General features: G+C 42.1%; 1 protein-coding gene across 9 annotated transcripts in view; it reads left to right on the top strand.

Moving 5' to 3' along the window:
* LOC306934193 (membrane-associated phosphatidylinositol transfer protein 2-like) overlaps positions 1 to 23,465 on the top strand; it is a 64,741-nt gene that overhangs the window by 33,130 nt on the left and 8,146 nt on the right. For 5 of the 9 annotated variants that reach the window (XM_079516717.1, XM_079516716.1, XM_079516715.1 and 2 more), the window contains 15 exons: positions 4,705 to 4,919; positions 6,344 to 6,465; positions 7,708 to 7,941; positions 8,213 to 8,548; positions 10,225 to 10,320; positions 12,623 to 12,727; positions 12,826 to 12,890; positions 14,545 to 14,789; positions 16,094 to 16,283; positions 17,214 to 17,333; positions 17,488 to 17,702; positions 17,837 to 18,012; positions 18,133 to 18,303; positions 19,970 to 20,122; positions 21,569 to 21,733. In XM_079516717.1, the coding sequence (XP_079372843.1) occupies positions 4,705 to 4,919; positions 6,344 to 6,465; positions 7,708 to 7,941; positions 8,213 to 8,548; positions 10,225 to 10,320; positions 12,623 to 12,727; positions 12,826 to 12,890; positions 14,545 to 14,789; positions 16,094 to 16,283; positions 17,214 to 17,333; positions 17,488 to 17,702; positions 17,837 to 18,012; positions 18,133 to 18,303; positions 19,970 to 20,122; positions 21,569 to 21,733 (2,608 nt within the window). The remainder of the gene's footprint in view (positions 1 to 4,704; positions 4,920 to 6,343; positions 6,466 to 7,707; positions 7,942 to 8,212; positions 8,549 to 10,224; positions 10,321 to 12,622; positions 12,728 to 12,825; positions 12,891 to 14,544; positions 14,790 to 16,093; positions 16,284 to 17,213; positions 17,334 to 17,487; positions 17,703 to 17,836; positions 18,013 to 18,132; positions 18,304 to 19,969; positions 20,123 to 21,568; positions 21,734 to 23,465) is intronic. The other 4 variants (XM_079516721.1, XM_079516723.1, XM_079516718.1 and 1 more) reach the window with 3 other exon arrangements.

Genomic DNA, 23,465 nt, shown 5'->3' on the forward strand with positions numbered 1-23,465 from the left:
ACGCCGCCCACGTTCTCCCATTGCAACGTATTTTCATACAGCATATCCAGCAGCAGGGTAAAGAACTTAATCACTCCCAGTCCTACGCCAAACGTATATTCCTCCCTTCTGTTTTACTTAGTTTTAAGTTTATCTCAGACTCACTAGCTGCCTGTTAGCAACTTTAGCGTAGCTGCCTGTATAGGAGACCACTGACTGTGTTGTTGTTGTGCAAGGAGGACCCAACTTCATAGGCGGCTAATTAGTGCCAGATCATGGAAAATTATGTCATTCAAATAATAATTTAAAAGCTATAATAAACATATAGATGCCATTAATTTATTTCCCGCATATTATTTCACCCACGGTTTATCCGATATTGATTTATAATATATTGAATTGACCCAAATCCACCCTAAACCTGCGGTTACCCACGGCAACCGCGGCTAAATCCGCCACCCGCTGGTCTCTACTACAAATTATGTAGGAAAATATGCAAAATAATCGAAAATATGAAAAAGCTAAATATAAAATATATAAAAGGGTTATCATGTATAAATTAACTTTCGTATTGATCCTATAAACAATTTTATATAAGTATATAAGTTTATACGTTTTTCCCACCAATTTTGGAGCTCTGGCTCATGGACTAATAACCAAAAAGAACTGAACCGGTTCCCATTGGGAACCAACCGGTGGAAAGGGGGTCTGGGTGAAAAAATGGGTTGCAAAATTGTGGGATAAAAAAAAATAATATAAATTAAAATAATGTTTTATGATTGTGACCTTTGTTAAATAATCTTTTAAAAAAAAGAAGACATATCACACTTTGCTTTCTGGTCTCTGGTTTTTCACTATCATTTTATTAAGGTATCTAAAGCATCTAGAGCATAGATTAATGTAAATATCTGATTGGGCTGTCTAGGTTGGAAACATGATGAATCTGCCAGAGCAAATATTGCCCAGTCAGATACGTACTCTGTGCTCTTTAAAATGATATAGTGTGCATGTTGAGATGAGAAAACGTGATGTGATATATGTGTCGTCTTTTATTTTCCTCAACCGATTTTCTGACAAATCATTAAAAATCTTTTATTTATTCATATAAGCTGATCAAGCCCAGTTTACCTCCCAGTGCATCTATGGGGCATGCTCTGGCGTAGAATGTCTATTCTATCCTCCTTTACATCATCCTTGGCCTGGCAGCAGGTTTGAACCGTAAACACATGACACCTCACTTGCTGCTGAGCCAATCAAACGAAGCAATGGGAAAATGAAGGTATACAACCTTCTGAAAACCTTTGCTGAAACGTACATGTGACTGTGCTCTTAAATCCATAATAGCGCTCTCTGTAAAAGTGCCAGGATATTTTGTTTACTGCCTTCAGTGCCTTGTCAGTTGTTATTTCTTTTGCTATTTATGATCCCACTGTTGTCCCACATACTGTAGATGGATAATTCGGTTGAGCTGCATCACTGCACATGAGTGGGTGGACATGCCCCCAAGCAAGCAGCCATTTTTAGTCGATACAAACTAGTTAAAAGTGCCATGCTCCCAGAACCATGTTCCTGTCTTTATTTGCCACTTTATTGGGCATCTTGTTCTGTACAGTGACCTGGAGTGACACATGGCATAGGGCCGGTGTCAGGCATATAGGGCTAATTTAGGGCTTAGTTGGAAAAATGTGTTGCTTGTTTCAACTGATTGTCAAGTGGAAAAAGTGTTAACTTGAAAAACCCATTCTTCAGATGAAAATCGGTTATTTTCTTAAAGTGTCAAAGTCAAACTTGATAATGCGAGTACTGTAGATTCCGTGATCCACAGAGCACTCTGTGTTTACTTTGAACAGTCTGACAGTACATTATGCAATGAATAGTGGAGCTGATGCAGTTCTCTACAGCTATAATACAATAACAGGGTTAGTTTACTAAATTAATTATTCCAGACATCAAGGATTTATTGTGTGCTGCACGTGATGAGAAGCAAAAGGAAAACAAATCTTTCCATTAGTGACCCTTAGTTACCTTTTCCCCTGACCTCACCCTCTCTGTACAGCCTGGTTGCTGTGAGGTTTCCATCACTATGGTAACCGTGACATCAGCAGCGTGCCGGTGGTCAGGTTTTGTTAGAGAGAAAGGGAATGAGAAGAGGAAACGGAGGATGAAAAGACGAGCTGTAAATGAGGAGGGATGGGGCGGAATTTCACGGGGAGGTTAAGAGAAGGAAAAATAAAGCTATTTGAGTGGTCGGCAGAAAAATGAAACCAACCCAAGTATGGTGGTGTTGATTCCCTTCTCTTCATTACTCTATGTTACCAGGGCAACTGTAACACGCAGAGTGGCAGACCTGCCTGAGTGTGATCCATCCCCTACAGTATGTAAGTCTGATAGATGAAGTCAGGGTCTAAAGGACAGCCAGGCCATATCTACACTAGAACAGGCAACACCCCACCCTAGTCAGAGTCCATTTCATTCTCACGTTGCCTTGCTTGCTCAAAGGAAACCGCTTTCTTGACTGATGGTTAATTGTTAATTCATAATCACAATCATGGGATTTGCAGGGACATGAGGGAAATGTAATACTAGTCTCCCTCTCATTCTGTCCTTTACAGAAGCCCACCTACAGTACAAACACTGACTATAATCTTGACTATAACTATAATCTTTCTGAGTGAAAGGAAAAGCAGCATCTCCACGGGAAACATGTATCACTGAGCTGATGGCAAGAGGAAAAGCCCAGGAAATGACTGCTATCCTGTCAGAGCAGTTGGATCAAAGGACATTCAATCAGTGGATTTTCATGCATATAATATATCCTTTATTTAAGAAGGATTTTAGCCATTTTGGTTTAATTACAACAAAACAACACAGTTTAAGAGGGACATTTAAGATCGCGAGCGTCACTGACATGCATCACACAAGTCTGCCAGTTCACGTCATCTACTTAATATAAAAATTAAGTCCTTGTGTTTCTAAAACGGTCAGACTAGTGAAAACAAGAATACATACACTGCAATGCAAGTTTGAAATAAAAATAAGTTACCTTACTGCGTTGCTCCAATTCATTTTTGATGGTCTGTATCATGTGTCATTTTTGAAGTTTTTTTTTTACCATAATGGCATGCCCAAAATAGACCCCTTCTATAAATATTTAGCCAATTAAAAGTATTAACAAGAGCTTGTGACAAAATTATAACTACATTGGATCCAATGTTTTGGACATGCAATGTTTCCATCTGACAGACAGCGATGTTATATTTGTCCACCTGCTTATGTATTGTGTATAGGCTAGTAGTGCATCATAAACTATATGTTATGCATCACAATTGGCGCTACAGTGTTCAAGCATGTGTGTTTGTAAAAATGTATGTGCATCGTGGCACGTGCCAAGTCTGTTCATTGGTGCTTGGGTGTCTGTGCTGTGTCTTTGGAGTGGTATGGTGGCTGTTGAGAGCAGGGCGGGTGGCTAATGAACGACCTGTCAGAGGTAATGAGCTCTGGAGGGCCGGAGGGCCTGATGCCCTCCTCTCCCCAGGCTGATTCACTGCCTGGTCTGCACTCCTCTCCCCTCTGGACTGACTGGAGAAATCTACCTCACGCCAAATATCCTATTACTGTAACAGGCCCAGGGCAAATACATTTTCTGCTTTGTTAAAAAAAAATGATTTAGACGAGTTTATCTGTTACAGTAAAGGAAGAGCCATTTAGCTGGTATTGCAATTTCTGTTGTATTTATAGAAATTCAGTCTTTGTCCTTTGCTCTCCCTTAGCACTTGGACTCTCAGCACATGTTTCTTGTTTGATCTTCAATGATTTCCTAATGACTACAAAGCTCCCTCTTGGCATGATGTCACACATTCTTGTCTTTAAACCCTTAGTAAGTTACCTAGCCGTAATGCCAGCTAATGACATCTGAAGGCCCCACCCAGCGCTCTTCCTGTGTGTACCTGGAATGTAAATATGGAAAAGGTGTGGCTCCGTCAACTGGTTTGGGGGCTTCCTGCTTTGCAAATCTTATGTCATAGGATTATTCAGTTACAGTATATGACAAACAAAAACAAACAAATTAAACAGTACTAGATTGGAGCTGAAATATTCTCCTGTATAGCAGGATATTTGTATATGTGATGAATATGAATTAGATATATCTTATTTGTGGATACAGGAAACACTGTCACTTGTATACAGACGGACAGAAACGGAGCTACTCTGTGTACATGTCCAAAGCTTTCAAACTTAACGATTCAGAAGTTAACACCTACTGCAAATGGGTGATTATTTCAGTGAGCTCCTGATATATCATTAGCTTAGTCATGCATGCTTGTTTCACGTACACAATAGAAAATTGAGCTGTCAATCTCTGGACAACACTCATCATCATGGCTCTGATCTACTACAACATCTGTTGTCTTTGATAGCAGCCCATAAACATCATTAGACACCACTATATATGTTTCGTACAACCTAACTACAAGCTCCCAATGCGCAGCATCGTGGCGCGTTATGATGAGTTGTGATCCGCCATTTATTAAGAATTTTGAAAATGTTACCAAAATAGGGATGCCAGGGGGAACGTGGTTAACGACACCAGTTAGGACAGGTGTGTGTGCTGGGTTTGCATGCTACAGAGCAGTAGCTCTCCTTCCTGCATCTGTCCTTCCTGCATCCCCCCCCACACACACACACACCTTTTCATCATATTGACCATTGCTGTTCTCCTCACAGAAAAAGAGCCGAGAGGAGAGCCATGGTGAGGGCAGTGGGGTGGAGATCTTGGAGAACAAGCCGTACACAGACGGGCCAGGTGGCACGGGGCAGTACACCCAAAAGGTCTACCACATTGGCATGCACATTCCCAGCTGGTTCCGTTCCATCCTGCCCAAGGCTGCACTGAGGGTCGAGGAGGAGTCGTGGAATGCTTACCCTTACACCCGCACAAGGTGAAATCCCATGAGAACACTTAACTACACATAATCTACATCAGCCACTGGTTTGTACAACAATGTCAAAATGTTGCTCTCCAGGCCATACATTTTCAAGAAGTTAAAAAGGAGAGAAAAAAAACATTTTATACCATTTTGATTTGTTTTTCCAAAATAGCAGATCCACAACCTCACAACAATGTGTGAAAATACAATACAGATTATTATTTAATGTCAACATAAAGTAGAACAATCAGAAGGTGTAACCCAGGTAAAACAATGTGTCCCTCTGTAAGTCTAGCTATAGTTTTTCACCTGTTGAGTCATTACTGAGACATGAAATAAATATTAGTTAGCATTACCTTTTGTAACTGTCCTCTTGTGGATATAACTCTAACGTCTACGGTTGGGTTGCATAGCTGATGCCCGACTAACAACCCAAGAGCTAAATTAACACTCAATGTGGTTCAATGTCTGGTACCAACAACTAACATTGATAGTTTTGTTTTCCCACAGTAAAATACACTCTGGTGTCTGAGCCTTTTCCTGTGCAGGTGTTGCGTTTGTGGCATGTAGGTGCTGAAAAGAGGCATGCCTCGGGCACCACTGACAATCACAAGATATTGATAGACTGGAAGTGCCTGTTGGTGCATTTATCCTGTCCAACCAGTGACAGCTTTGCTGCAAATGTCCTAGCTGCAACCAAGGACTGTCTAAAGAGGACGAGACGCGAAGACCGTACGGGCGACGCCATGTTGCTTATGGTGCTCCATGGAAGGAAAGAAACATGCGCAGTTGAGACCAAGGAAGCTGAACGCGGAAGTGTTGGCTGCATATAGCCCATTGCGCATGTTTCTTTCCTTCCATGGAGCACCATAAGCAACATGGCGTCGCCCGTACGGTCTTCGCGTCTCGTCCTCTTTATTTTTTTTTGTCATCAAAGTTTTTTAATGATTTTACAATAAAGCATACCAAATACACATGACTTACACAAAAGAAAGAGACAAGAAAAACAAACAAAAAAACAAAACAAAACAACTAGCAGTCAAAAAAGAAAAACCCCAATGGACAACACCCCTCCACATTCTGTTGTTGACAATAGTGATTATATCCGTCTCGTCCTCTTTAGACAGTCCTTGGCTGCAACATAAGGACATGTCTCACACATTTCCTACCCTCAACAGTGTGACCAGAGAGGGGGGGTGGGTGGTCTCACGCTTAGGCTAAAATAGCTCTGGTTTATAATTAAATTGACAAACTGAACACCTTCAAATAGGCTTTTTTTTAATCACCAACACAGTAAAATCTGCAATGTTAATTTAACTCGAGTGCACAGATATAGTGCACAGTATATATTAAAAAAATGGAAGGCTGTGCAAGGTCCTGGTCGATGTGTTGTTAGTGACTAACAACACATTGTGCCAATGTCATTTCTCCTTCAGATACACCTGTCCCTTTGTTGAAAAGTTCTCCATCGATATTGAGACGTACTACAAGCCTGACACAGGCACCCAGCCAGATGTCTTCAACATGTCTGCAGTGGAGAAGAGGCAGAGGTCTCTTGGTACGAGCCTGTGGTTTCAACAGAACAGCAGAGATGTACCTCTGATATTCTTGTTTCTATGTTACTGTTATCAACATTTATCACCCTTTGATGCGTTTGAGTCTGCTACTTATTAAGATGAGTATGCATATACTTAGTAGCTCATGTGCAGCACTTTTATTAATATTTTGTATTAAAGGGGGTGTAAGTCATATTTAATCACTGTATTCTGAGTGTATGTTTACTTACAGTACAATGGTCTCCCCTACTCTCCAGCTCAAAATGAGAGAAATCATATAGGAAACAAGCAAGTGATTAATCAAATAATTGGCAGACAAACTTGGAACTGGAACTTGGAACAGGAAAAAAAAAATCTTAATTAGGTTATCTCTCCTGATTGGATAGCATTTGTATCCCGACCTGAAAATATATTTTCTGTTTACTAAAGAGTTGAAGAGCTGAGGAGATCCCTGCTACTGAACAAACACTATAGCAATGATTAGTAATGGAATATAGAGCTTTTGAGCTTTTTATTATCTTTTTTTCATACAAAAACATCACTTGCACCCCTTTTAAGCAGATCATGTTCAATTATAGTCAACATTAATGTAGTATTAATGTAGGTAGTTTGTAATGGAGAGCCTTTACAGAAAGCAATTTCCTCCACATATGGTATAGTTAATCAAACTGTCAGGCCAGTAGGATTGCGTGAAGTCATTGTTATTCAAGGCTTCGTGATCAATGACCTTTTCTATCTTAACTCAAGCATCAGTTAAGGCCCGCTTACTTGTGGCTGTTTGTTGACACTACACCCCTTTTGCCAGTTGCTGGTTGCAATAATAAGCTTGTCACAGTGACACTGCTCAGACACTCGTGGTTTTAGGGCATGCAGCGACCCGATTAGGCCTACACTGTTCACCGTCAGTGTTTTTCCATTGCTACATATGATTTGCAGTATTACTTTAATCTTCTTGGTCACACTGAAATTCAGGAGGAAAGTGTATAATCAACACGAGCTTAAAGACCTAAGTCCGACTTTGTCATATGACACTGTCACAATACCCAATCTAACAGCCCACAAGCTTGTGAGCGTGTAGATTGTCTATTTGTTTCCATTAAAATAAAAGGTTTGCCTTTATGATATGCTCAAAATAGGGATGTGTGTTTTTAGCAACACAGTAAGAGAAACAACCAGTGCATACCATGCAGTCAAAAACTCACATGTTGCTCCTTGTCATGTTCTGACTTTACTCTGTCTTTCAGACCCCATTGACATAGTGACGGATCCCATCGCTCCTCATGAGTACAAGGCAGAGGAGGATCCACGGCTCTACCAGTCTATGAAGACCCAGAGAGGCCCCCTGCAGGACGACTGGATAGAGGTGTACAACAACAACCCAGGGAAGACCCCCATCATGTGTGCCTACAAACTATGCAAGGTGGAGTTCCGCTATTGGGGCATGCAGTCCAAGATTGAACGGTTCATCCATGATGTAGGTGCGTATGGAGTCACACAGTCGTCTACACTTTGTTGATCGACAAAATGATGTATTTTCATCTAAACATTGTCAGTTGACTCATCACCTTTGTATGAATAGATAATAGTATGATAATACATTTGCCATAACCATATTAATCTTGGTGCCCAAAGTTGGGGAAAATAGCCGATGTCAAAGCTGTGTGACGCAGTGTAAGCTTGTACATTTTCAAAATAATGTAAAAGACTTTTGGGGTTAAGTGGTTAACAAGACACTTATCCTCTCCCAAGGGCTGAGAAAAGTGATGGTACGTGCCCACCGGCAGGCCTGGTGCTGGCAGGACGAGTGGTACGGTCTGACCATCGAGGACATAAGGCAGCTGGAGCTGGAGACCCAGCTGGCCCTGGCAAGGAAGATGGCCCAGTTCAGCCAGGCCGAGGAGGCAACCGAGGCCAACGGAGGCACCCCGTCCCCGGACAAAGCCCAAGAGGCCAAGGAGGCCATCAGCTGTATTGAAGCCGAGGAAGCAGTGGTCAGATCGGGAGGAGAGACTCTCCAGACACGAGGTGCGCTCACCAAGCAGTGGTCCACCTCCTCCAGATCCTCCCGCTCATCAAAGAGAGGAGGTGAGGAGAAGGCCATTTTCACCATGTTGTCATCTACGTGCATGTGAAGCTGTTGTGAGATGGCATCAAACGGTGTTGTTCATTATGCATTCACATCATTTAATAACAAAAAAACTGAAAAAACACACAAAAAACCTAATACATGCCTAATGGGAGATGTAGTCTCATTTTTAAGGCTGAGTATTGTAGTCTGTAGTCTGTTTTTTCCGTATAAGAACAGTTCTTATACCACGCGTGTGATGTTAAAAAATCACACTTGTCCCCACAGGGGCCTAAAACGTTTCTGTGGAGGTTTGCCATTGACTTGGATGTCACATGACGTCATGGGGAAGACACACAAAGCCACACGTTGGTGGGGCTAGCACCGCTCAAATCATATGGGTAAAAATATTCCTTGTTTCCAGGGGCGTGGAAACAGGCTCCAGTACTCTATGGAGCTCTGATTGACTCCAAATGTAGAGTCAGATATGTCACAGATATTTGACATGAAGTCCGAGATCCACAATGTAGCCCTGATTTGGGTTTTTTTAAGACCTATTTTTGTAATTCATTAAAATTAAAATTCAAGACCTTTTATTTTTGAGTGGTGATAGCCCCTCCTATTTCCAGCTTTTTGTGTGTGTGTGTTTGTGTGTCACAGGTGTGATTTTTTTTTAAATGATTTAACAACTTTATATGTATTGTACTAACTATCCAGGCTACCTCATTTCACCCCTACAACGTTTTTGTTTTTTTGGCTTTCGCCTTTTATTTTATATATTTGTTACGGAGGGATAGACAGTAGGCTGACAGGAAATGGGGGGGGGGGTGACATGCAGTAAAGGCCGTCGGGATCGGGAGTCGAACACACTGGCGGACTGGATTACCAGCCAAGGTGCCTGGACCGCAGAGCCACGACCCAGGCCATCTGGGCCATTTTTGGCTCCCATATTGACATCACAAAACACATGTCCTGACTGCACCCATGTGACAGAACAGGTGTCACCCCCACCACAGAGCACCTTTCTTTTTGCCTCCCACCTGGACCCTGTCTCATATCCCGCACGACTTCTTAAAACTCATTCACAGTGCTAATTTTAGCTGCAGTGTTGACATCACAGTTCAGAAACGGCTGACGTCCTCCACTCTGTACGCTGACAACCACAGCTGTGCCCCCTCTCTCACCAACCTGCCCCTTACAGCATCCAATACAGCAGAGGCTGTCTAAATGACCTTCTGTTCCAATCAATGCTAATGATATACAAGGCTTGCAATAAAGATATGTCATAGACATGGCCTACTTTTAGCTTAGCATTTGTCTTTCTTTCTGGACAGTAATTGACTGTCAGTGAGCTTGTAGCTTGTCTGTGGAACTTTCTTTTCTGCCTGCTCCCTGACCACCATGCAGTCCATCTGGGATAAAGTAACCACAGAGACTGTTGCAATTATTATATAACACAGTAAACACATTAGGATATTGCAAGTGCTAAGGTGCAAACACCTTAGCAAGTATGTTAGGCGTGTTCTGTATATCACCATGCTTCTGCAGCACTATACGTATGTGTGTGTGTATATATGTGTGTGCGCGCATGTGCGTGGGAAGACGGATGCCCATGTCCTGAATTAACTGGCTTTCTTTTTTAGAACATTCTCGAAATAACTGCAATTCTTTATGCTCCTGTCTTCATGTGCGTCAGCGAGTCCTTCACGTCACAGCATCTCGGAGTGGAGGATGCAGAGCATAGCGAGAGACTCTGAGGACAGCTCGGAAGAGGAGTTCTTTGACGCTTATGGTAACGTCCATTTTGATATGTGCTAGCGGTGCAATAGTTTGCCATCCGTCTCCCCACCAAGACCTGCCTGCTCCCTTCTCCCCCCCACCCCTGACTCTGCATGCATCTCTTTAATACAGATCATTTCTTAAGCTACCCAGAGACCCATCATTCTTTGGGCCTGCAGCTGAAATAAGGTGGGTGTGATGTGACACGTGGGCTCTGTCCTGGATGAGCCCCAGAGAGGACGCGGGCCGGGTGACTTTGTCCTGAAAGCCCTGTCTGACCAACAACCTCCTCCACTGCTTATGCTACCTGCCACGTGTCATGTGTGTGCTGCATATGGATGCTAGGAAGTGCTGAGAATGTGTCATGTTAGTTCTTTATAATTATGATATAACTGGGCTAGATGTCAATCCGCAAAATGTGCCCCTTGAAGGATGATTTCACATACCTTTTGTTTATGATGCTAAAACAGTAATAAAATCATGCATACTTTGAACTGTAATAAAACTGCATGTAACATTATGAATGACTGATTAATTGAACAGGATTAATGGTCTCATTTATTTTGCTGTATATTCCATCATTTATATCCACGTCGATTGAATTGGATGTATAACGGTTTACAGTACAGAGACTTTAACATATCTTCATCCAGATAGTCACAATAATCATTTAACTACATGAATATATCCCTACCACATCACTTAGTAGCTGGTTGCATAAGCACCCCTCTGAGTTGTTTTATAAGTGTTCCATGTACTGTAGCCTGTAGCATCCTTCCAAGTGAACAACTCCACCAACTGAACACAGAATTCATCACAGTAACTGTACAAAGCCCCTACAGTAGAAAGAGTACGCTGGTTTAGTGACTTGCTGTATAGTGAAGACAAAGGGACCACACTTATGTGTCTTGGTGAATAGATGGAAGGCACCAAGTATTGATGCTGATGAACAATCATAGGATATGATCATGTAACCTTTGATAAACACTCAACATGTATGGTCTTGTGGTTATTGATAAGTAATACAAAACATTCTGTTCTTTAAGACACATTTCCTTGAAAGTTATATGCATTTTCATTACTTTTAAGTCGGCTTATGAATACTTGTAAATGTAAGCACTGTAATAGCTAGGAAAGCAACTTTAATGTTTTTTTTTTTTGTGGCTTTCGCCTTTTTATTTTATATTTTTTATGGAGAGACAGACGGTAGGCTGACAGGAAATGGGGAGAGAGATGAGGGGGTGACATGCAGTAAAGTCTGTGGATCGGGAGTCGAACCCGCGGCACACTGCCAGACTGGATTACCAGCCAAGGTGCCTGGACCGCTGAGCCACGGCCCAGGCCATCAACTTGAATGCTAATGTAATCTGAGAATGGCTACTTTGCTGGAGACTACAGTAAACTGGTTGCCACATTTCAGAGAAAGACATTGGCCATAAAACACGAAGAGGGTTCATTAGTATTCAAATGATTAAGGCTTTAAAATTCTCGACAGATCAATAAATGACTGCTAGTCATTCTTTTGCCCTTTGTGTGCGTGAATCAGAAAATAAGCATAGACATTATAAATAATATTCTGTTCATAAAAATAAATTAGTATCCCCCTGTGGAGATACTCTTAGGACAGATACCTTGTTTTAGTTTTAGTTAATACAATGATCTGTCCACATATGATGGCAAATAATACTGATGAAGTATTGGGAGTATGGAATTTATTATTCTTTATAATTTCCTTGTAATATAATGTATATTTGCCTGTGAGACTTGGCACTGAGGGATTCAAATAAATCTCTGTTTATCTTTAAAATGCATGTGAACCACTAAAGGGTCACAGTAGCTAGTTATGAATGTAATAAGCCAAGTAGTCATATTCAATCCCTACTTTTTCATTTGAAGTAACTATTGTGTGAGTTGGAGATCATGTTGGCATTTGAGCAGACAACATATTGACACATTTTCACAAGAAATTGCTTAACTGTGCTGAAATGTCTGTGGACACCAATTCACCATCCAATGCAGCTGGGTTGCTTAAGAATTTCTATTGGGATGTTTTTCAATAATATATAATGCATTATATCTTAACCATATTCAGTTTACCTGCTGCAGAGAACACTGCCCAACACACCTTATAATTCTGTATTACTGTAGTTCATCCATTTGTAACTCCAAGCATGTAGAAATGGACCTGGTTACATGTGAACACTCTTGGAGTTAAATTAACACAGGGTTCTTACTGTGTAGCCAGTCAGATAATTGCATGAATTACAGTTAATTTCCACAGACTCTTGACCTCATATGTCTTTTCCCGTTTGCAGAAGACTTTTCAGACAACGAGGAAGTCTTTCCCAAAGAGATAGCCAAGTGGAATTCCAATGAACTCATGGACAAGATAGAGGCTTCAGACAGCGAGGGAGCATCTGGTAATGACAAAACAAGTGTTCCATAATGATGGGAGGTGATTGTGGATTCGGCTTTACATGATATCAGCCTTTGTCTCTGACTGTGTTTGTCTTTGCAGGTGAACTGTATAAGGAAATGGCAGTGGATTATGAAAGAGCAGCCAGTGAGGAAAGACTAGATGAAGTAAGTGTCATGCAGTTCTAACCAACAGGGTTTTTTCACCTCAACTTTAATGGTTGTATGGAGTTGCACAGTGTCTCGTCGTTTTTCACAAAGCCTTTAGAGAGAGTTTTTGAGCCCCACTTCTAAACTATTTTAATTTATTTTCCCTTTATGTACTTATTTATGGTAAATTTGAGGTTCCCTATTATTTAAAATATGAAAATATGTATTCGAAAGATATCTCTCACAGTAAGGCAGTAAAACGCAAGTGCAAGACTACGTTAAGTTTAGATTGTCCAGATCAGTTAACTGCATGAGACGGACTGGGGGTTCGGAGACCAGCCTCTCTCCCTCAGCATCTCTGTCCTCTTGTGTTCAGATGCGTGGCTCTGTTAGCGGCCAAGCCGATAGCTCCACTATTCCCACCATCACCGTAACCAGACACCAGTCAGTAAGTAAACTTTCTGGCCCATTGCATTGTGGGCTAAAAGTAGCTCCACACAGACCCCTTTAACAGACCCAGTGCTAATTGCCCTGCCCTAGTCAAACCCATGTGCTCCTCAAACCTCACCTCCCCGTGTGAAATTCCCTTGTACTTGTAGCTGTGATGTGGAGTGTACCGTGCAGTCTGTAAAAATGTGGAGTTTTTGGGTAAAAGAAACAGGCAAAACTGCACATTGTGTCCCTCAATTTAATTTGAGTATGGTAATGTATCTATTTATCTATGGGAAGTATTTTCATTTCCGTTTGATTGATGAAATAGTTGCCCATGCAGGTGCAATAATGGTTGGCTCTGCTATTATTGTATCAGGCTCCAGTCTTCCTGGTGCAAAAATGACAGTGGGACTGGCATACTGGATAGACTAGACTGGCTAATGATTTATATTCACTACAGCAGGTGATGCAAATCACCATTTCCTCATGAAATCATACTGTGAACAGTTGGACACCTGCAGGGGAAATTTAAATTATCAGGAGTAGGGTTGGGTATCGAAATTAGGTTCGAAATCGGAACCCAAACAAATTGCCGGGTACCCATAAAAATGAAGGAATCTAAATTGGAATTGATCAATTCCTAATCATCTATGTTCCAGTATTTTCCTATAGATAAAAACATGCAACAAGCTTTAACTGCTACCGTGTTATCTACCTACCGTACCAATTATTTATGTAACCTGAAAATGTATTTTCAGGACCAAATGTTTCAGCATTGGCTTCAGCGTTTGTTGTGGTAATAGTAAATAATGTAGGCTATTATTTACTTTTGTTATTGCTTTAAGAATGAAGATATTTTTTTTATTGTATTTGTTTTTGACGATTATGGAACCCAAACAGGTAAGAACAGAATTGATAAGCAAAATTGGAATCAATAAACTCCTAATGATGCCCATCACTAATCAGGAGTAGCCATGAAAAGTATAACCACACACACACACACACACGCACAAAGAGGTCTTACAAGTGTTTGCCTTGTGTGTGTTTTTCTTTTCTTTTTTGTCATTCAGTGAGCATGTAATCGTAACTGTAGCTGTAATGAGCATGGTTTGGTTTTATCATATGGCGTCAGCCCTATCGTTAATGTTTGCCTATAAGGATGCCAGGGTTAAAGTAGTTAATACTGTAGCCCTGTTTGAAGCAAGCCCATCAACCAGCACCTCCTTGATTTCTCTGTCAGGATGGATCCTCCCAGCAGTGTTTGCAGCCTTCCAAGATCCATGTGCTGGTCTTGGTTCTCCATGGAGGGAACATCCTGGATACAGGAGGAGGGGATCAGAACAGCAAGCAGGCTGATGTGAACACCATCAGCACAGCGTTTGACAGCGTCATGCAGGTTCACTACCCTACTGCTCTGGGACGGATCGCCCTCCGCCTGGTGCCCTGTCCTGCCATCTGTGCCGAAGCCTTCTCCCTGGTGTCAAAGTAAAGACACACACACACGCACAATAACCAATTGGCTGAAAACTATTATTTGGGGCGAGTCCACTATTGGTATCGTACATTATTTATTCACATTATGTATCTCACTTTTATTATAGTAAGTTTAACCTAGTGTTGTAATTCATGTTGAGCTATCTGTAGCAAAGTTTTTATACAATTTATTATGTTATCATTATTATAGTAATTGTCTCCACCAGGCCGAAGGCATGGGGAGAGAGTATGTTTTGCACTCCGTCCGTGTGTGTGTGTGTGTCCGTCCTTCCTTCCTTCCTTCCGTCCTTCCGTCCGTCCGTTATCAGCTAATCTCCGGTACCGTTGGCCCGATCCATGCCAAACTTTGCCCACACACTCCATGGATGCCAACGATGAACCTCTGCCCCAAATATTCCTCAACGGCCTGTTATAGCGCCACCATGAGGCCGATTTAGGCAAAACACATTTCTGTAGATTACTCGTACACATTTTATCCATACATCACACAATTCGGTATACACTATCTCCATAGTCATGTGATCAACACAGATCTGCACAATTTCCCATCTTCCATCCTGATTGGCTAATATTGGCTTCCAAAGCTCACATGATTGGTCCGTTTCGAACAAAATGCCACAAATCACAAACACAGTGTGCAATTTCCGTGAAATTATACACGCACATTTCCACTAGGCCGAGGACGACATGCCACTCATTCTTTTCCAAATCAGCCTCATGGTGGCGCTATAACAGGCCAATTCCTGTTTTTAGCTATAACTTCATCAATCTGTATACAACTTATGTATGCGCACTCCCTAGAGGCCATGGAAAAACATTGTCCCTGCATCCCTCCACATCTGCCGGTTATAGCGCCACCATGAGGCCGATTTCTGCTAAACACATTGCTTATGTTAGTCTCACAGATTTCATCCAAATCTCACGCAAATCGGTACACATGATCTCTGTAGTCATGTGATCAAGACGAGTCTGTTGGATTTATCATTCTACACAGATTGGTTAACATTGCCTTCTAAAGTTTTCAGGAGTGGCCCGTTTCGTTCAAAATGCTGCACATGTCCTGCTCATCCACAATTCTATCCTCAGAGATGCTATGAGTGATCTGGCTCTGCATTTCCTCAACAAAATGAAGAAAATTGTTGCAAAAAACAAACAAACAAAAAAACATGTTTATATTACTCCTAAACATCACACACACTCCTATCCTCCTGGTGGAGACCTGTGCCCAGAAGGGCACTTTTTCTAGTTATATATACTATTAATTATAGTAAATGTATTATTCTCTTCATGTGCAGCCTCAGCCCATACAGCTATGATGTAGGCTGTCTATCCAACAGTCAGGACCACATCCCTCTAGCAGCGCTACCTCTTCTGGCCACCTCCGCTCCACAGTACCAGGAGGCTGTGGCTACAGTCATCGTCCGAGCCAACCAGGTGTATGCTGACTTCATAAAGTCGCTGAATGGAGCAGCCTTTTCTGGCCAGGTGAGGTACTGCCCTGTGATGTATCCACACTCTTATAACCTGCTTTAGACTGGTGTCTCGTGTTATGTTTTCGCCCCTGTTCGTCCATCGTGTGTGTGTGTGTGTGTGTGCGTGTGTGTGTGTGTGTGTGTGTGTGTGTGTGTGTGTGTGTGTGTGTGCGTGTGTGTGTGCGTGTGCGTGTGCGTGCGCGTGCGGACAGCTAATCTCTGATCGGTATGAAACACCCCAAAGCGACAGAGCGGTTATAGAGGCACCAGGAGGCCGGTTTTTGCAAGACAAATTAAGGATTTCAATTACAGAGTGTATTCTAAATTAGTTTTGGGTTGTATAACATTGTACAACTGAATGAATCAATGTATTTTCCCATTGAACTGACTCAAACGCTCAAACTGGTACACTCGGTAATATTTAATAATTCCCTTATGTTTGATAAAAAAGATTTATCACATCCATGGTGTGAAAACAATGTTAAACAGCTGTTTCAATGATATGTTTAATGGTGTTTTTTAGCGTATACATTTATGGCACATGCCGTTACAATTAATCCCATATGCGCAACAATTGTAACGCTGGAACAGCGTCCACTTTCGGTTTAATAACTCCTGACCCGTTTCATCAATTGAAAAACTTTAAGTGGTTCATGATAGCCCTTTGCCTGAAAAAAGGAAAGTGTGAAATGTGACAAATGTTACAATCATGCAGGCTCTTCCCTACCTTATTCTTACTCCTACAGATTTTGTCCAAACATCACGCAAATCTGTCGTGACTCGTAAATAACGTGTAAATAAAGACATGGCCAAAGCATTTCCGGGGGTCCCCAGCCAAAAACGTTGAGAACCCCTGTCCTAGAGAGAGCTTTTCGGATATTCATTGGTTTGAATGTTTTACTGTACTGGTGTTTGGCCATTTAGAAAGTCTTTACCTCTGTAGGTGTGCCTCATTGGCGACTGTGTGGGAGGAATCCTAGGGTTTGACGCACTGTGCAGCAGCAACCAGACTGTGAGTGAGAGCCAAAACAGTAGCCGTAGGGGCAGCATTGTGAGTGTGCAGGTAAGAGACAAACCATGCTGTGTTCTGAACACCCAACACCCACGTCAACTTCTTATTCACTGGTACAAAACCAGTCTCACTATTACTATTTATCAATGGGGAAAAAAGTACAAAAACAATAACATCTTAAATGTTCCTTTCTACACCCCTGAAGGACCAGGACCTTCTCTCTCCTGGCATCATCATCAATAGTGGCCACGGATCGTCCTCTCCAAACCTTGAGGGCAGCCGCCACCTCAGCCGCAGTAACATTGACATCCCGCGCTCCAGTGTAGGCGACGACGGCAGGCGGCAACTACCCCGCAAGAGAAGCGACTCCTCCACCTATGAACTTGACACCATAAAACAGCACCAGGCCTTCCTGACCAGGTGAGTGTTGAGTGGCAGGTCTAAACCGGTGTTCACATACAGTACACCGATTCAGTTTATTTTGTTTGAGGGAGAGATAACTTAGGAAGTATACACAAGCAGATGTGAATTTGATGTCCTGGCTGTCCTTTCAGCTTGCACTCTAGTGTTCTGCGGAACGACTCAACGTCACGCAGGTCCAGCAGTAGCACACAGCTGGAAGGAGGGCCCCTGGGGAAGTTTGACTTTGAGGTGTCCGACTTCTTCTTGTTCGGCTCTCCCCTGGGCTTGGTACTGGCCTTGCGGAAAACTGTCATTCCAGTGTTAGATGGTAAGTCGACTACAAATTCGTTGTTAGATATTTTGTTTATAGCTCAGAAACCTTACTGCTCATCTCAACCTTTTATTTTCTGTCCACTCCCATGGTTTTTGGCTCTGTGTCTCCCTCTAGTGGCCCAGCTGCGACCGGCCTGCCAACAGGTGTATAACCTGTTCCACCCTGCTGACCCCTCGGCCTCTCGTCTGGAGCCCCTCTTGGAGAAGAAGTTTCACCTCCTAGCGCCTTTCAATGTGCCCCGCTACCAGCGTTTCCCCCTGGGAGACGGCAACTCTGCTCTACTGGGTGAGTCCTTTCTTCTAACCCTAACCCTAACCCTAACCCTAACCCGCTACCAGCGCTTCCCCCTGGGAGACGGCAACTCTGCTCTACTGGGTGAGGCCTTTCTTCTGAATAATAACGTATTGGATACAGGCCCCACTCAAACCAATACATTAAAGCACTTCATTAGGAATGACAAAGCAGAAGGTCACACACACACACACACACACACACACACACACACACACACACACACACACACACACAATGTGGATTTGTGTGTACAGTCATAAATGCCTTATACATGCATTAAAACAGTTGTTTTTATTTTATCATCAGTAACTTTAGACTGCAACAACTAGAAACTCTCTAGATTCTGCTTGGCTATACTGTTCCCCATGTATGCATGCATTAGGCAAAACCTGTTGCCATTGCTGTTTGTTGGTCTTTCCCCTCACAATTTTTCTACTGGCTCGGCATAAAGTCATTTTGTGAAGCAATGTATTCATCTACATGTGTCCATACTCCATAATTACTGTTAGGACTGCTCATGATAGTGAAGTAACCCTTAGCCTCAGCCTCTTCATTTGATGGTTTTCAGGGGTGTAACGATACATTTGAACAGCGATGCGATACGCATGGTGGTTGATACGATACATGGACGATATTGGTTCATTCATGGCGATACGATTCAATGTATTATTGTATTGTATGTATTATTATTGATATAAATAAGTAAACACAGTGAATCTCTGGCAAATACATGGACATTGTATTTGATAATCCCGCACCGTGGCATGAACACAGTAATACACACATTTATCGATAGACCAAGTAGCTCTTTTTTCTTCTTAAAATGTCTAAATACAACGCACAAGTAAGTACTTCATCAATTATTTGCATTGCAAAACGATTTGACACAATCATACAATACAAAGTCAAACGATACGATATGATCGATGCAGTTACTGTATCATAGTTACACCCCTAGTAAACATATACAGATAATGTGACGATATAATTCCTTTTGGGTTATTGTTTTCCATAGTTGACATACTGTAGATATGCTGAATTAGGGACTCGATGTGGAGCATCAGGAGGAGATGCATGGAGGGTAACAAACTGTAGAATCATGAAAGAAAGAGTCTGTAATGACTGCAAGCCTTGGTTTTGATTTATTAGATTGTGGTAGTTTAATCAAATGAGCTGTCGTTGTATGCCCACGGGTCCACTAAGTGTAACTAATTAAGTTTTAAATATTGATAACGTTTTAAAGGTAAATTCAGGTACATTAATCACTTCATGCCGTAATTATTATGAATAAGAGCTAGCAGTTTGGTGACTTAAAACATCCTAATATTAAACCTTAATCCTCTAGTAGTGCTTCACAGGAGTGTTAATTTTACACTTAAATGTGCAATAATGCAATATCCAGCCGTTTAAATGAACACACATAAGTGCCAAAATTGACTCTTCCCCATAACCGTTCCATTTGTGCACTTTCAGACTTAAAATAACCCTCTGGATTTCAACTCGGCTCTCTTGTCACACATTCAGTTTTCCTTGTGATTACCACATATGTTTCTGTCTTCCTTGTCTTCTTTTCCTGCCTCTTGGCTTCCTGTCCCCATATCTGCACACCTGACCCCCTAAACCCCTTGACCTCCAACCCCTCCGCCTGCCTCTCTAGTGGAGACGGTCCAGAGCAACGCTCAGCTTCTACTCGATAGTGGGCCTCCTCTGTCTCTTCGCTGTCAGGAGACCATCAGCGAGACCTGCATTCCTGTACCTGTGTTAAACTGGCAGGAGAGTTTCCTCAGAGCCACACCCGCCACTCTGGAGTGTGTGTAGCCTCTCCCTTTCACTTGCATCTATTCTCCGTATTATTGACTGTGTGTGTGCGTGTGTATATGTGTGTGTTCTATGTTGTGTCCATCCGAAACCACTTGTCATATCTGTATGTCTATTGGGGCTTTTCCAATGCATGGTACCAGGCTAGCTCTACGCAACTCGACTCAACTCAACTCCTCGCCTTTTTCGGTTTTCCATACTGGAAAAGTTGTGGATGGTACCTGGTACTTTATTTGGTGTCATCTTATTTGGGGCTCCAAAGCATTGGGGGCGCCAGTAAACCTAGACCACTGGGTACTTGGTACGTCTTGGAAAGTCTGGTGACGCGAGGTTTGTGCGTCTTCTCTTGAATCTAGGGGGACGCTTTATACGTGTACCGTTCCGTTCTGTCCCTGCGCGCACGTCAAAAAATTACTGGTACCACAGCGTGGTACTGTGTTCTACGAGCATGACACCACTGCCTATTTGTCACCTAAAATATTATCAAACTGTTTTTGTTGGACTGTAGAGCTTAAATAGAGATTCCAGACAATTCATTGTTCTTAAGCACTCTGCTATATTGAAGGGGTACTATTTACAGTGGGAAATTAAGCATCTGGTTCCAAAGTGAGCTGAGTCGAGTTGAGCCGGGAACCATCCAGTAGAAAATGTTCATGTATCATGTGTCCCACTCTGAGCATTTCCATTGCTGTTGTTATGGCAAACTGAGAATATACTGTACCTCCTCCAGCAAGGATCGATCTGAGGGTGTCCTATTTTTTCGAAGGCTTGTAGTTCCTGCAGCATTCAGTCCTACAGCTGTGAGCATAGCTGGTTCTGTTCTGTGCAAATACTTCTCATTAGTCAAAGGTAACGACCCAACATGGAAATGTGATGAAAACGTAAGAACCATTAGTTGTTGTGGTGATCCATTTCGTTGTTGCCGTCATTTGTTCATATTAACAAGGTGCTAGCTTGTGTTGTGCTGTGATTTTTAATCAATTATTTCAGTATGTCTACATCATCTCCATAATGTCAGAAAAGTTTGAAGGCTTGTTATGTAGAAAATGTTGAACCCTGCCGATACACCCCAATCAGCTCCTTATATGTTTGCTTCTGATCTTGTGATGATGGTCAAAGGTATTGTGATTATGTAAAGTCTCCAGCAGTTTTTCCTCATGTCAACTAAAGCTGTTACATTCACTTAAATGTGGCGCTTTTCCTCGTTCACAAGAGGAAAAGGCGAAAAAGAAGAGTAACGATTAACAGTCAGTCGTGATTTTTCATTAATTCACTACACGTAGATGGCTTTGGCCAACAGGTGGTATAACCTTTTGGTTTCACTTGCTCTCTGAAACCATGGCATCTGCTGTTGCATCTCAACCCCTTCCCCTCATCATTGTCTGCTCCCCTTACCTGTGTCTTTGTCTAATGGGATCTCCTTGTTTCGGCTCAATAGCAGATGTTGTTCAGTCTCATGGTGGTGTCTTCATGGACAGTTCGTACCCCTCCTCTCCCATAACGGGCCCCCTCTCCCGGGGCCTACGGAGGGCCAGTGAGGCCAGCATTGCCAGCCAGGTCTCAGGAATGGCAGACAGTTACACTGCCACCAACATAGCCAACAGTAAGTGTTGTTACCACCAAATCTTTCTCTCTTGCCTTCACTCTTACAAACGCTGATCCTACACTGTAAAATCCTGAGTGTAATTTTTACTTTGAGAGTGTAAAAATGTAGGTCCATTTGGTTACATTTGTACACTGAGGATAACACTGAGGATTTTACTGTGCAATCTCATTCACTCGATTTCTCGTTTGCTGTCCAATCTGGCCTCTTTATTTATTTTACCCCTCTCTTCTATTGCACTTTTTAACTCTCGCTCTCACTCAACCCCAAACTGTCTGACTCTACACAACTTACACTCTCAACTACGCTCAACTTACTCTGGGGTTCCGCCTACCAACAGTTACCACCTGATTCATAGTGAGACACTCACTTCAGTCTTCTTTAGCAGAGAGAGTAGCCCTGCGTGAAGCCCAGAAGCCTTCCCCTTTCGCTGAAAATAGATATTGGTTTCCCACGTGGGCCACAGGTTGTCACATCGAGGGCTCGTCTGGGATCAGGTTCCAAGTGGGGGTTCAAAGGTGGGTGAATGTTGCAGAGTAACTATGCCTGAAGACCGGTTGCATAAGTTTCAAACTTAAGTTTGTCCCTTAAGCTAAATATTTCCTAAGCTGCAGTAATTTAGGAGCATTAGATAAATCTTCTTAGGTTGTCTCCTTGCCTCAGGCTTAATGTCATAATGTCATAATACATGCATATGTACAATTCAGGCCATGATTACTCTTTACTCACATCACATCATCATCTTTTAACGTTAATGTTACTTGACACCACTGTTGTCAGTGTTAGCTACCTTCTCCAAAATGGACAACATACAACGACAACCTACCTCAAACCCTAACCTAACCATAACCGCAAGCATGGGATCAGCGCATGTCGGACTAATGCTCCGTCGGAATTACGTGTGGACCTCCATACAAAGATATTAAAGAAAAAGAAAGCCAAACTTAACGGAAGACAATAATGTAGTTCTCTTCTAAGAACCGGGAAGCGCAAGCTTAATAATAATAATAATATTAATAATTTAACACAGCCATGACTACGCACAAGGGAAAAAAAGGAAGTAACTGACAAAATCAATGCTAAACATCATGCTGTGATATTGAACATTATGATGAAGAATTATGAACAAAATGTGACAGCAAGAAGGACACAGCCAAACATTAACAGGAGTTGACAAAATTCAGTCATTGTTTTAGGTTCCACAAATTATCTTTTAAGAGACTGGTATTGGTAATTAAGATTTTCTGAGGAGAATGGCTACTATGGACCTTTGCATAAGGGAATACTTAAGTATCTAAGGGCAAACATTTAGAGATCAATGGGCTTTCCATTTGAAGCAAATATGTGACGATTTTATGCAACTGATGGGCGGTGGCTTAGGGGGAAAGGTCCCCTTGACCAAGTGTGGGGTGTCGGTTCTTTGGTTTCCTTTGACGGAGACCCAGGTGGTTATACTTACACAGTATTTAATCACAAGTGTCAAGACATTGTAATAAAGAAGACTTGAGCTTAGATTCACTTTTCACTCAATGTCTGTTGTAACTCTTACCCACTGTCTCAATGTAAATGCAATGAACGAGTCCTGCATTTATCTAATGTTTATAATGCATGTAAACCTGCTTGATTGAGCCATTCCTGCATCGTCCACTCCCTATCACAAATGTCCACCCAAAAGACCAGTTCTCTGTTGTTTTATGTGAGACTGTCTTTCCAAAGTCACTGCTTTCGTTGC

The sequence above is a fragment of the Electrona antarctica genome, assembly GCF_951216825.1.
Source record: "Electrona antarctica genome assembly, chromosome: 12".
In the NCBI taxonomy this organism is placed as follows: Eukaryota; Metazoa; Chordata; class Actinopteri; order Myctophiformes; family Myctophidae; genus Electrona; species Electrona antarctica.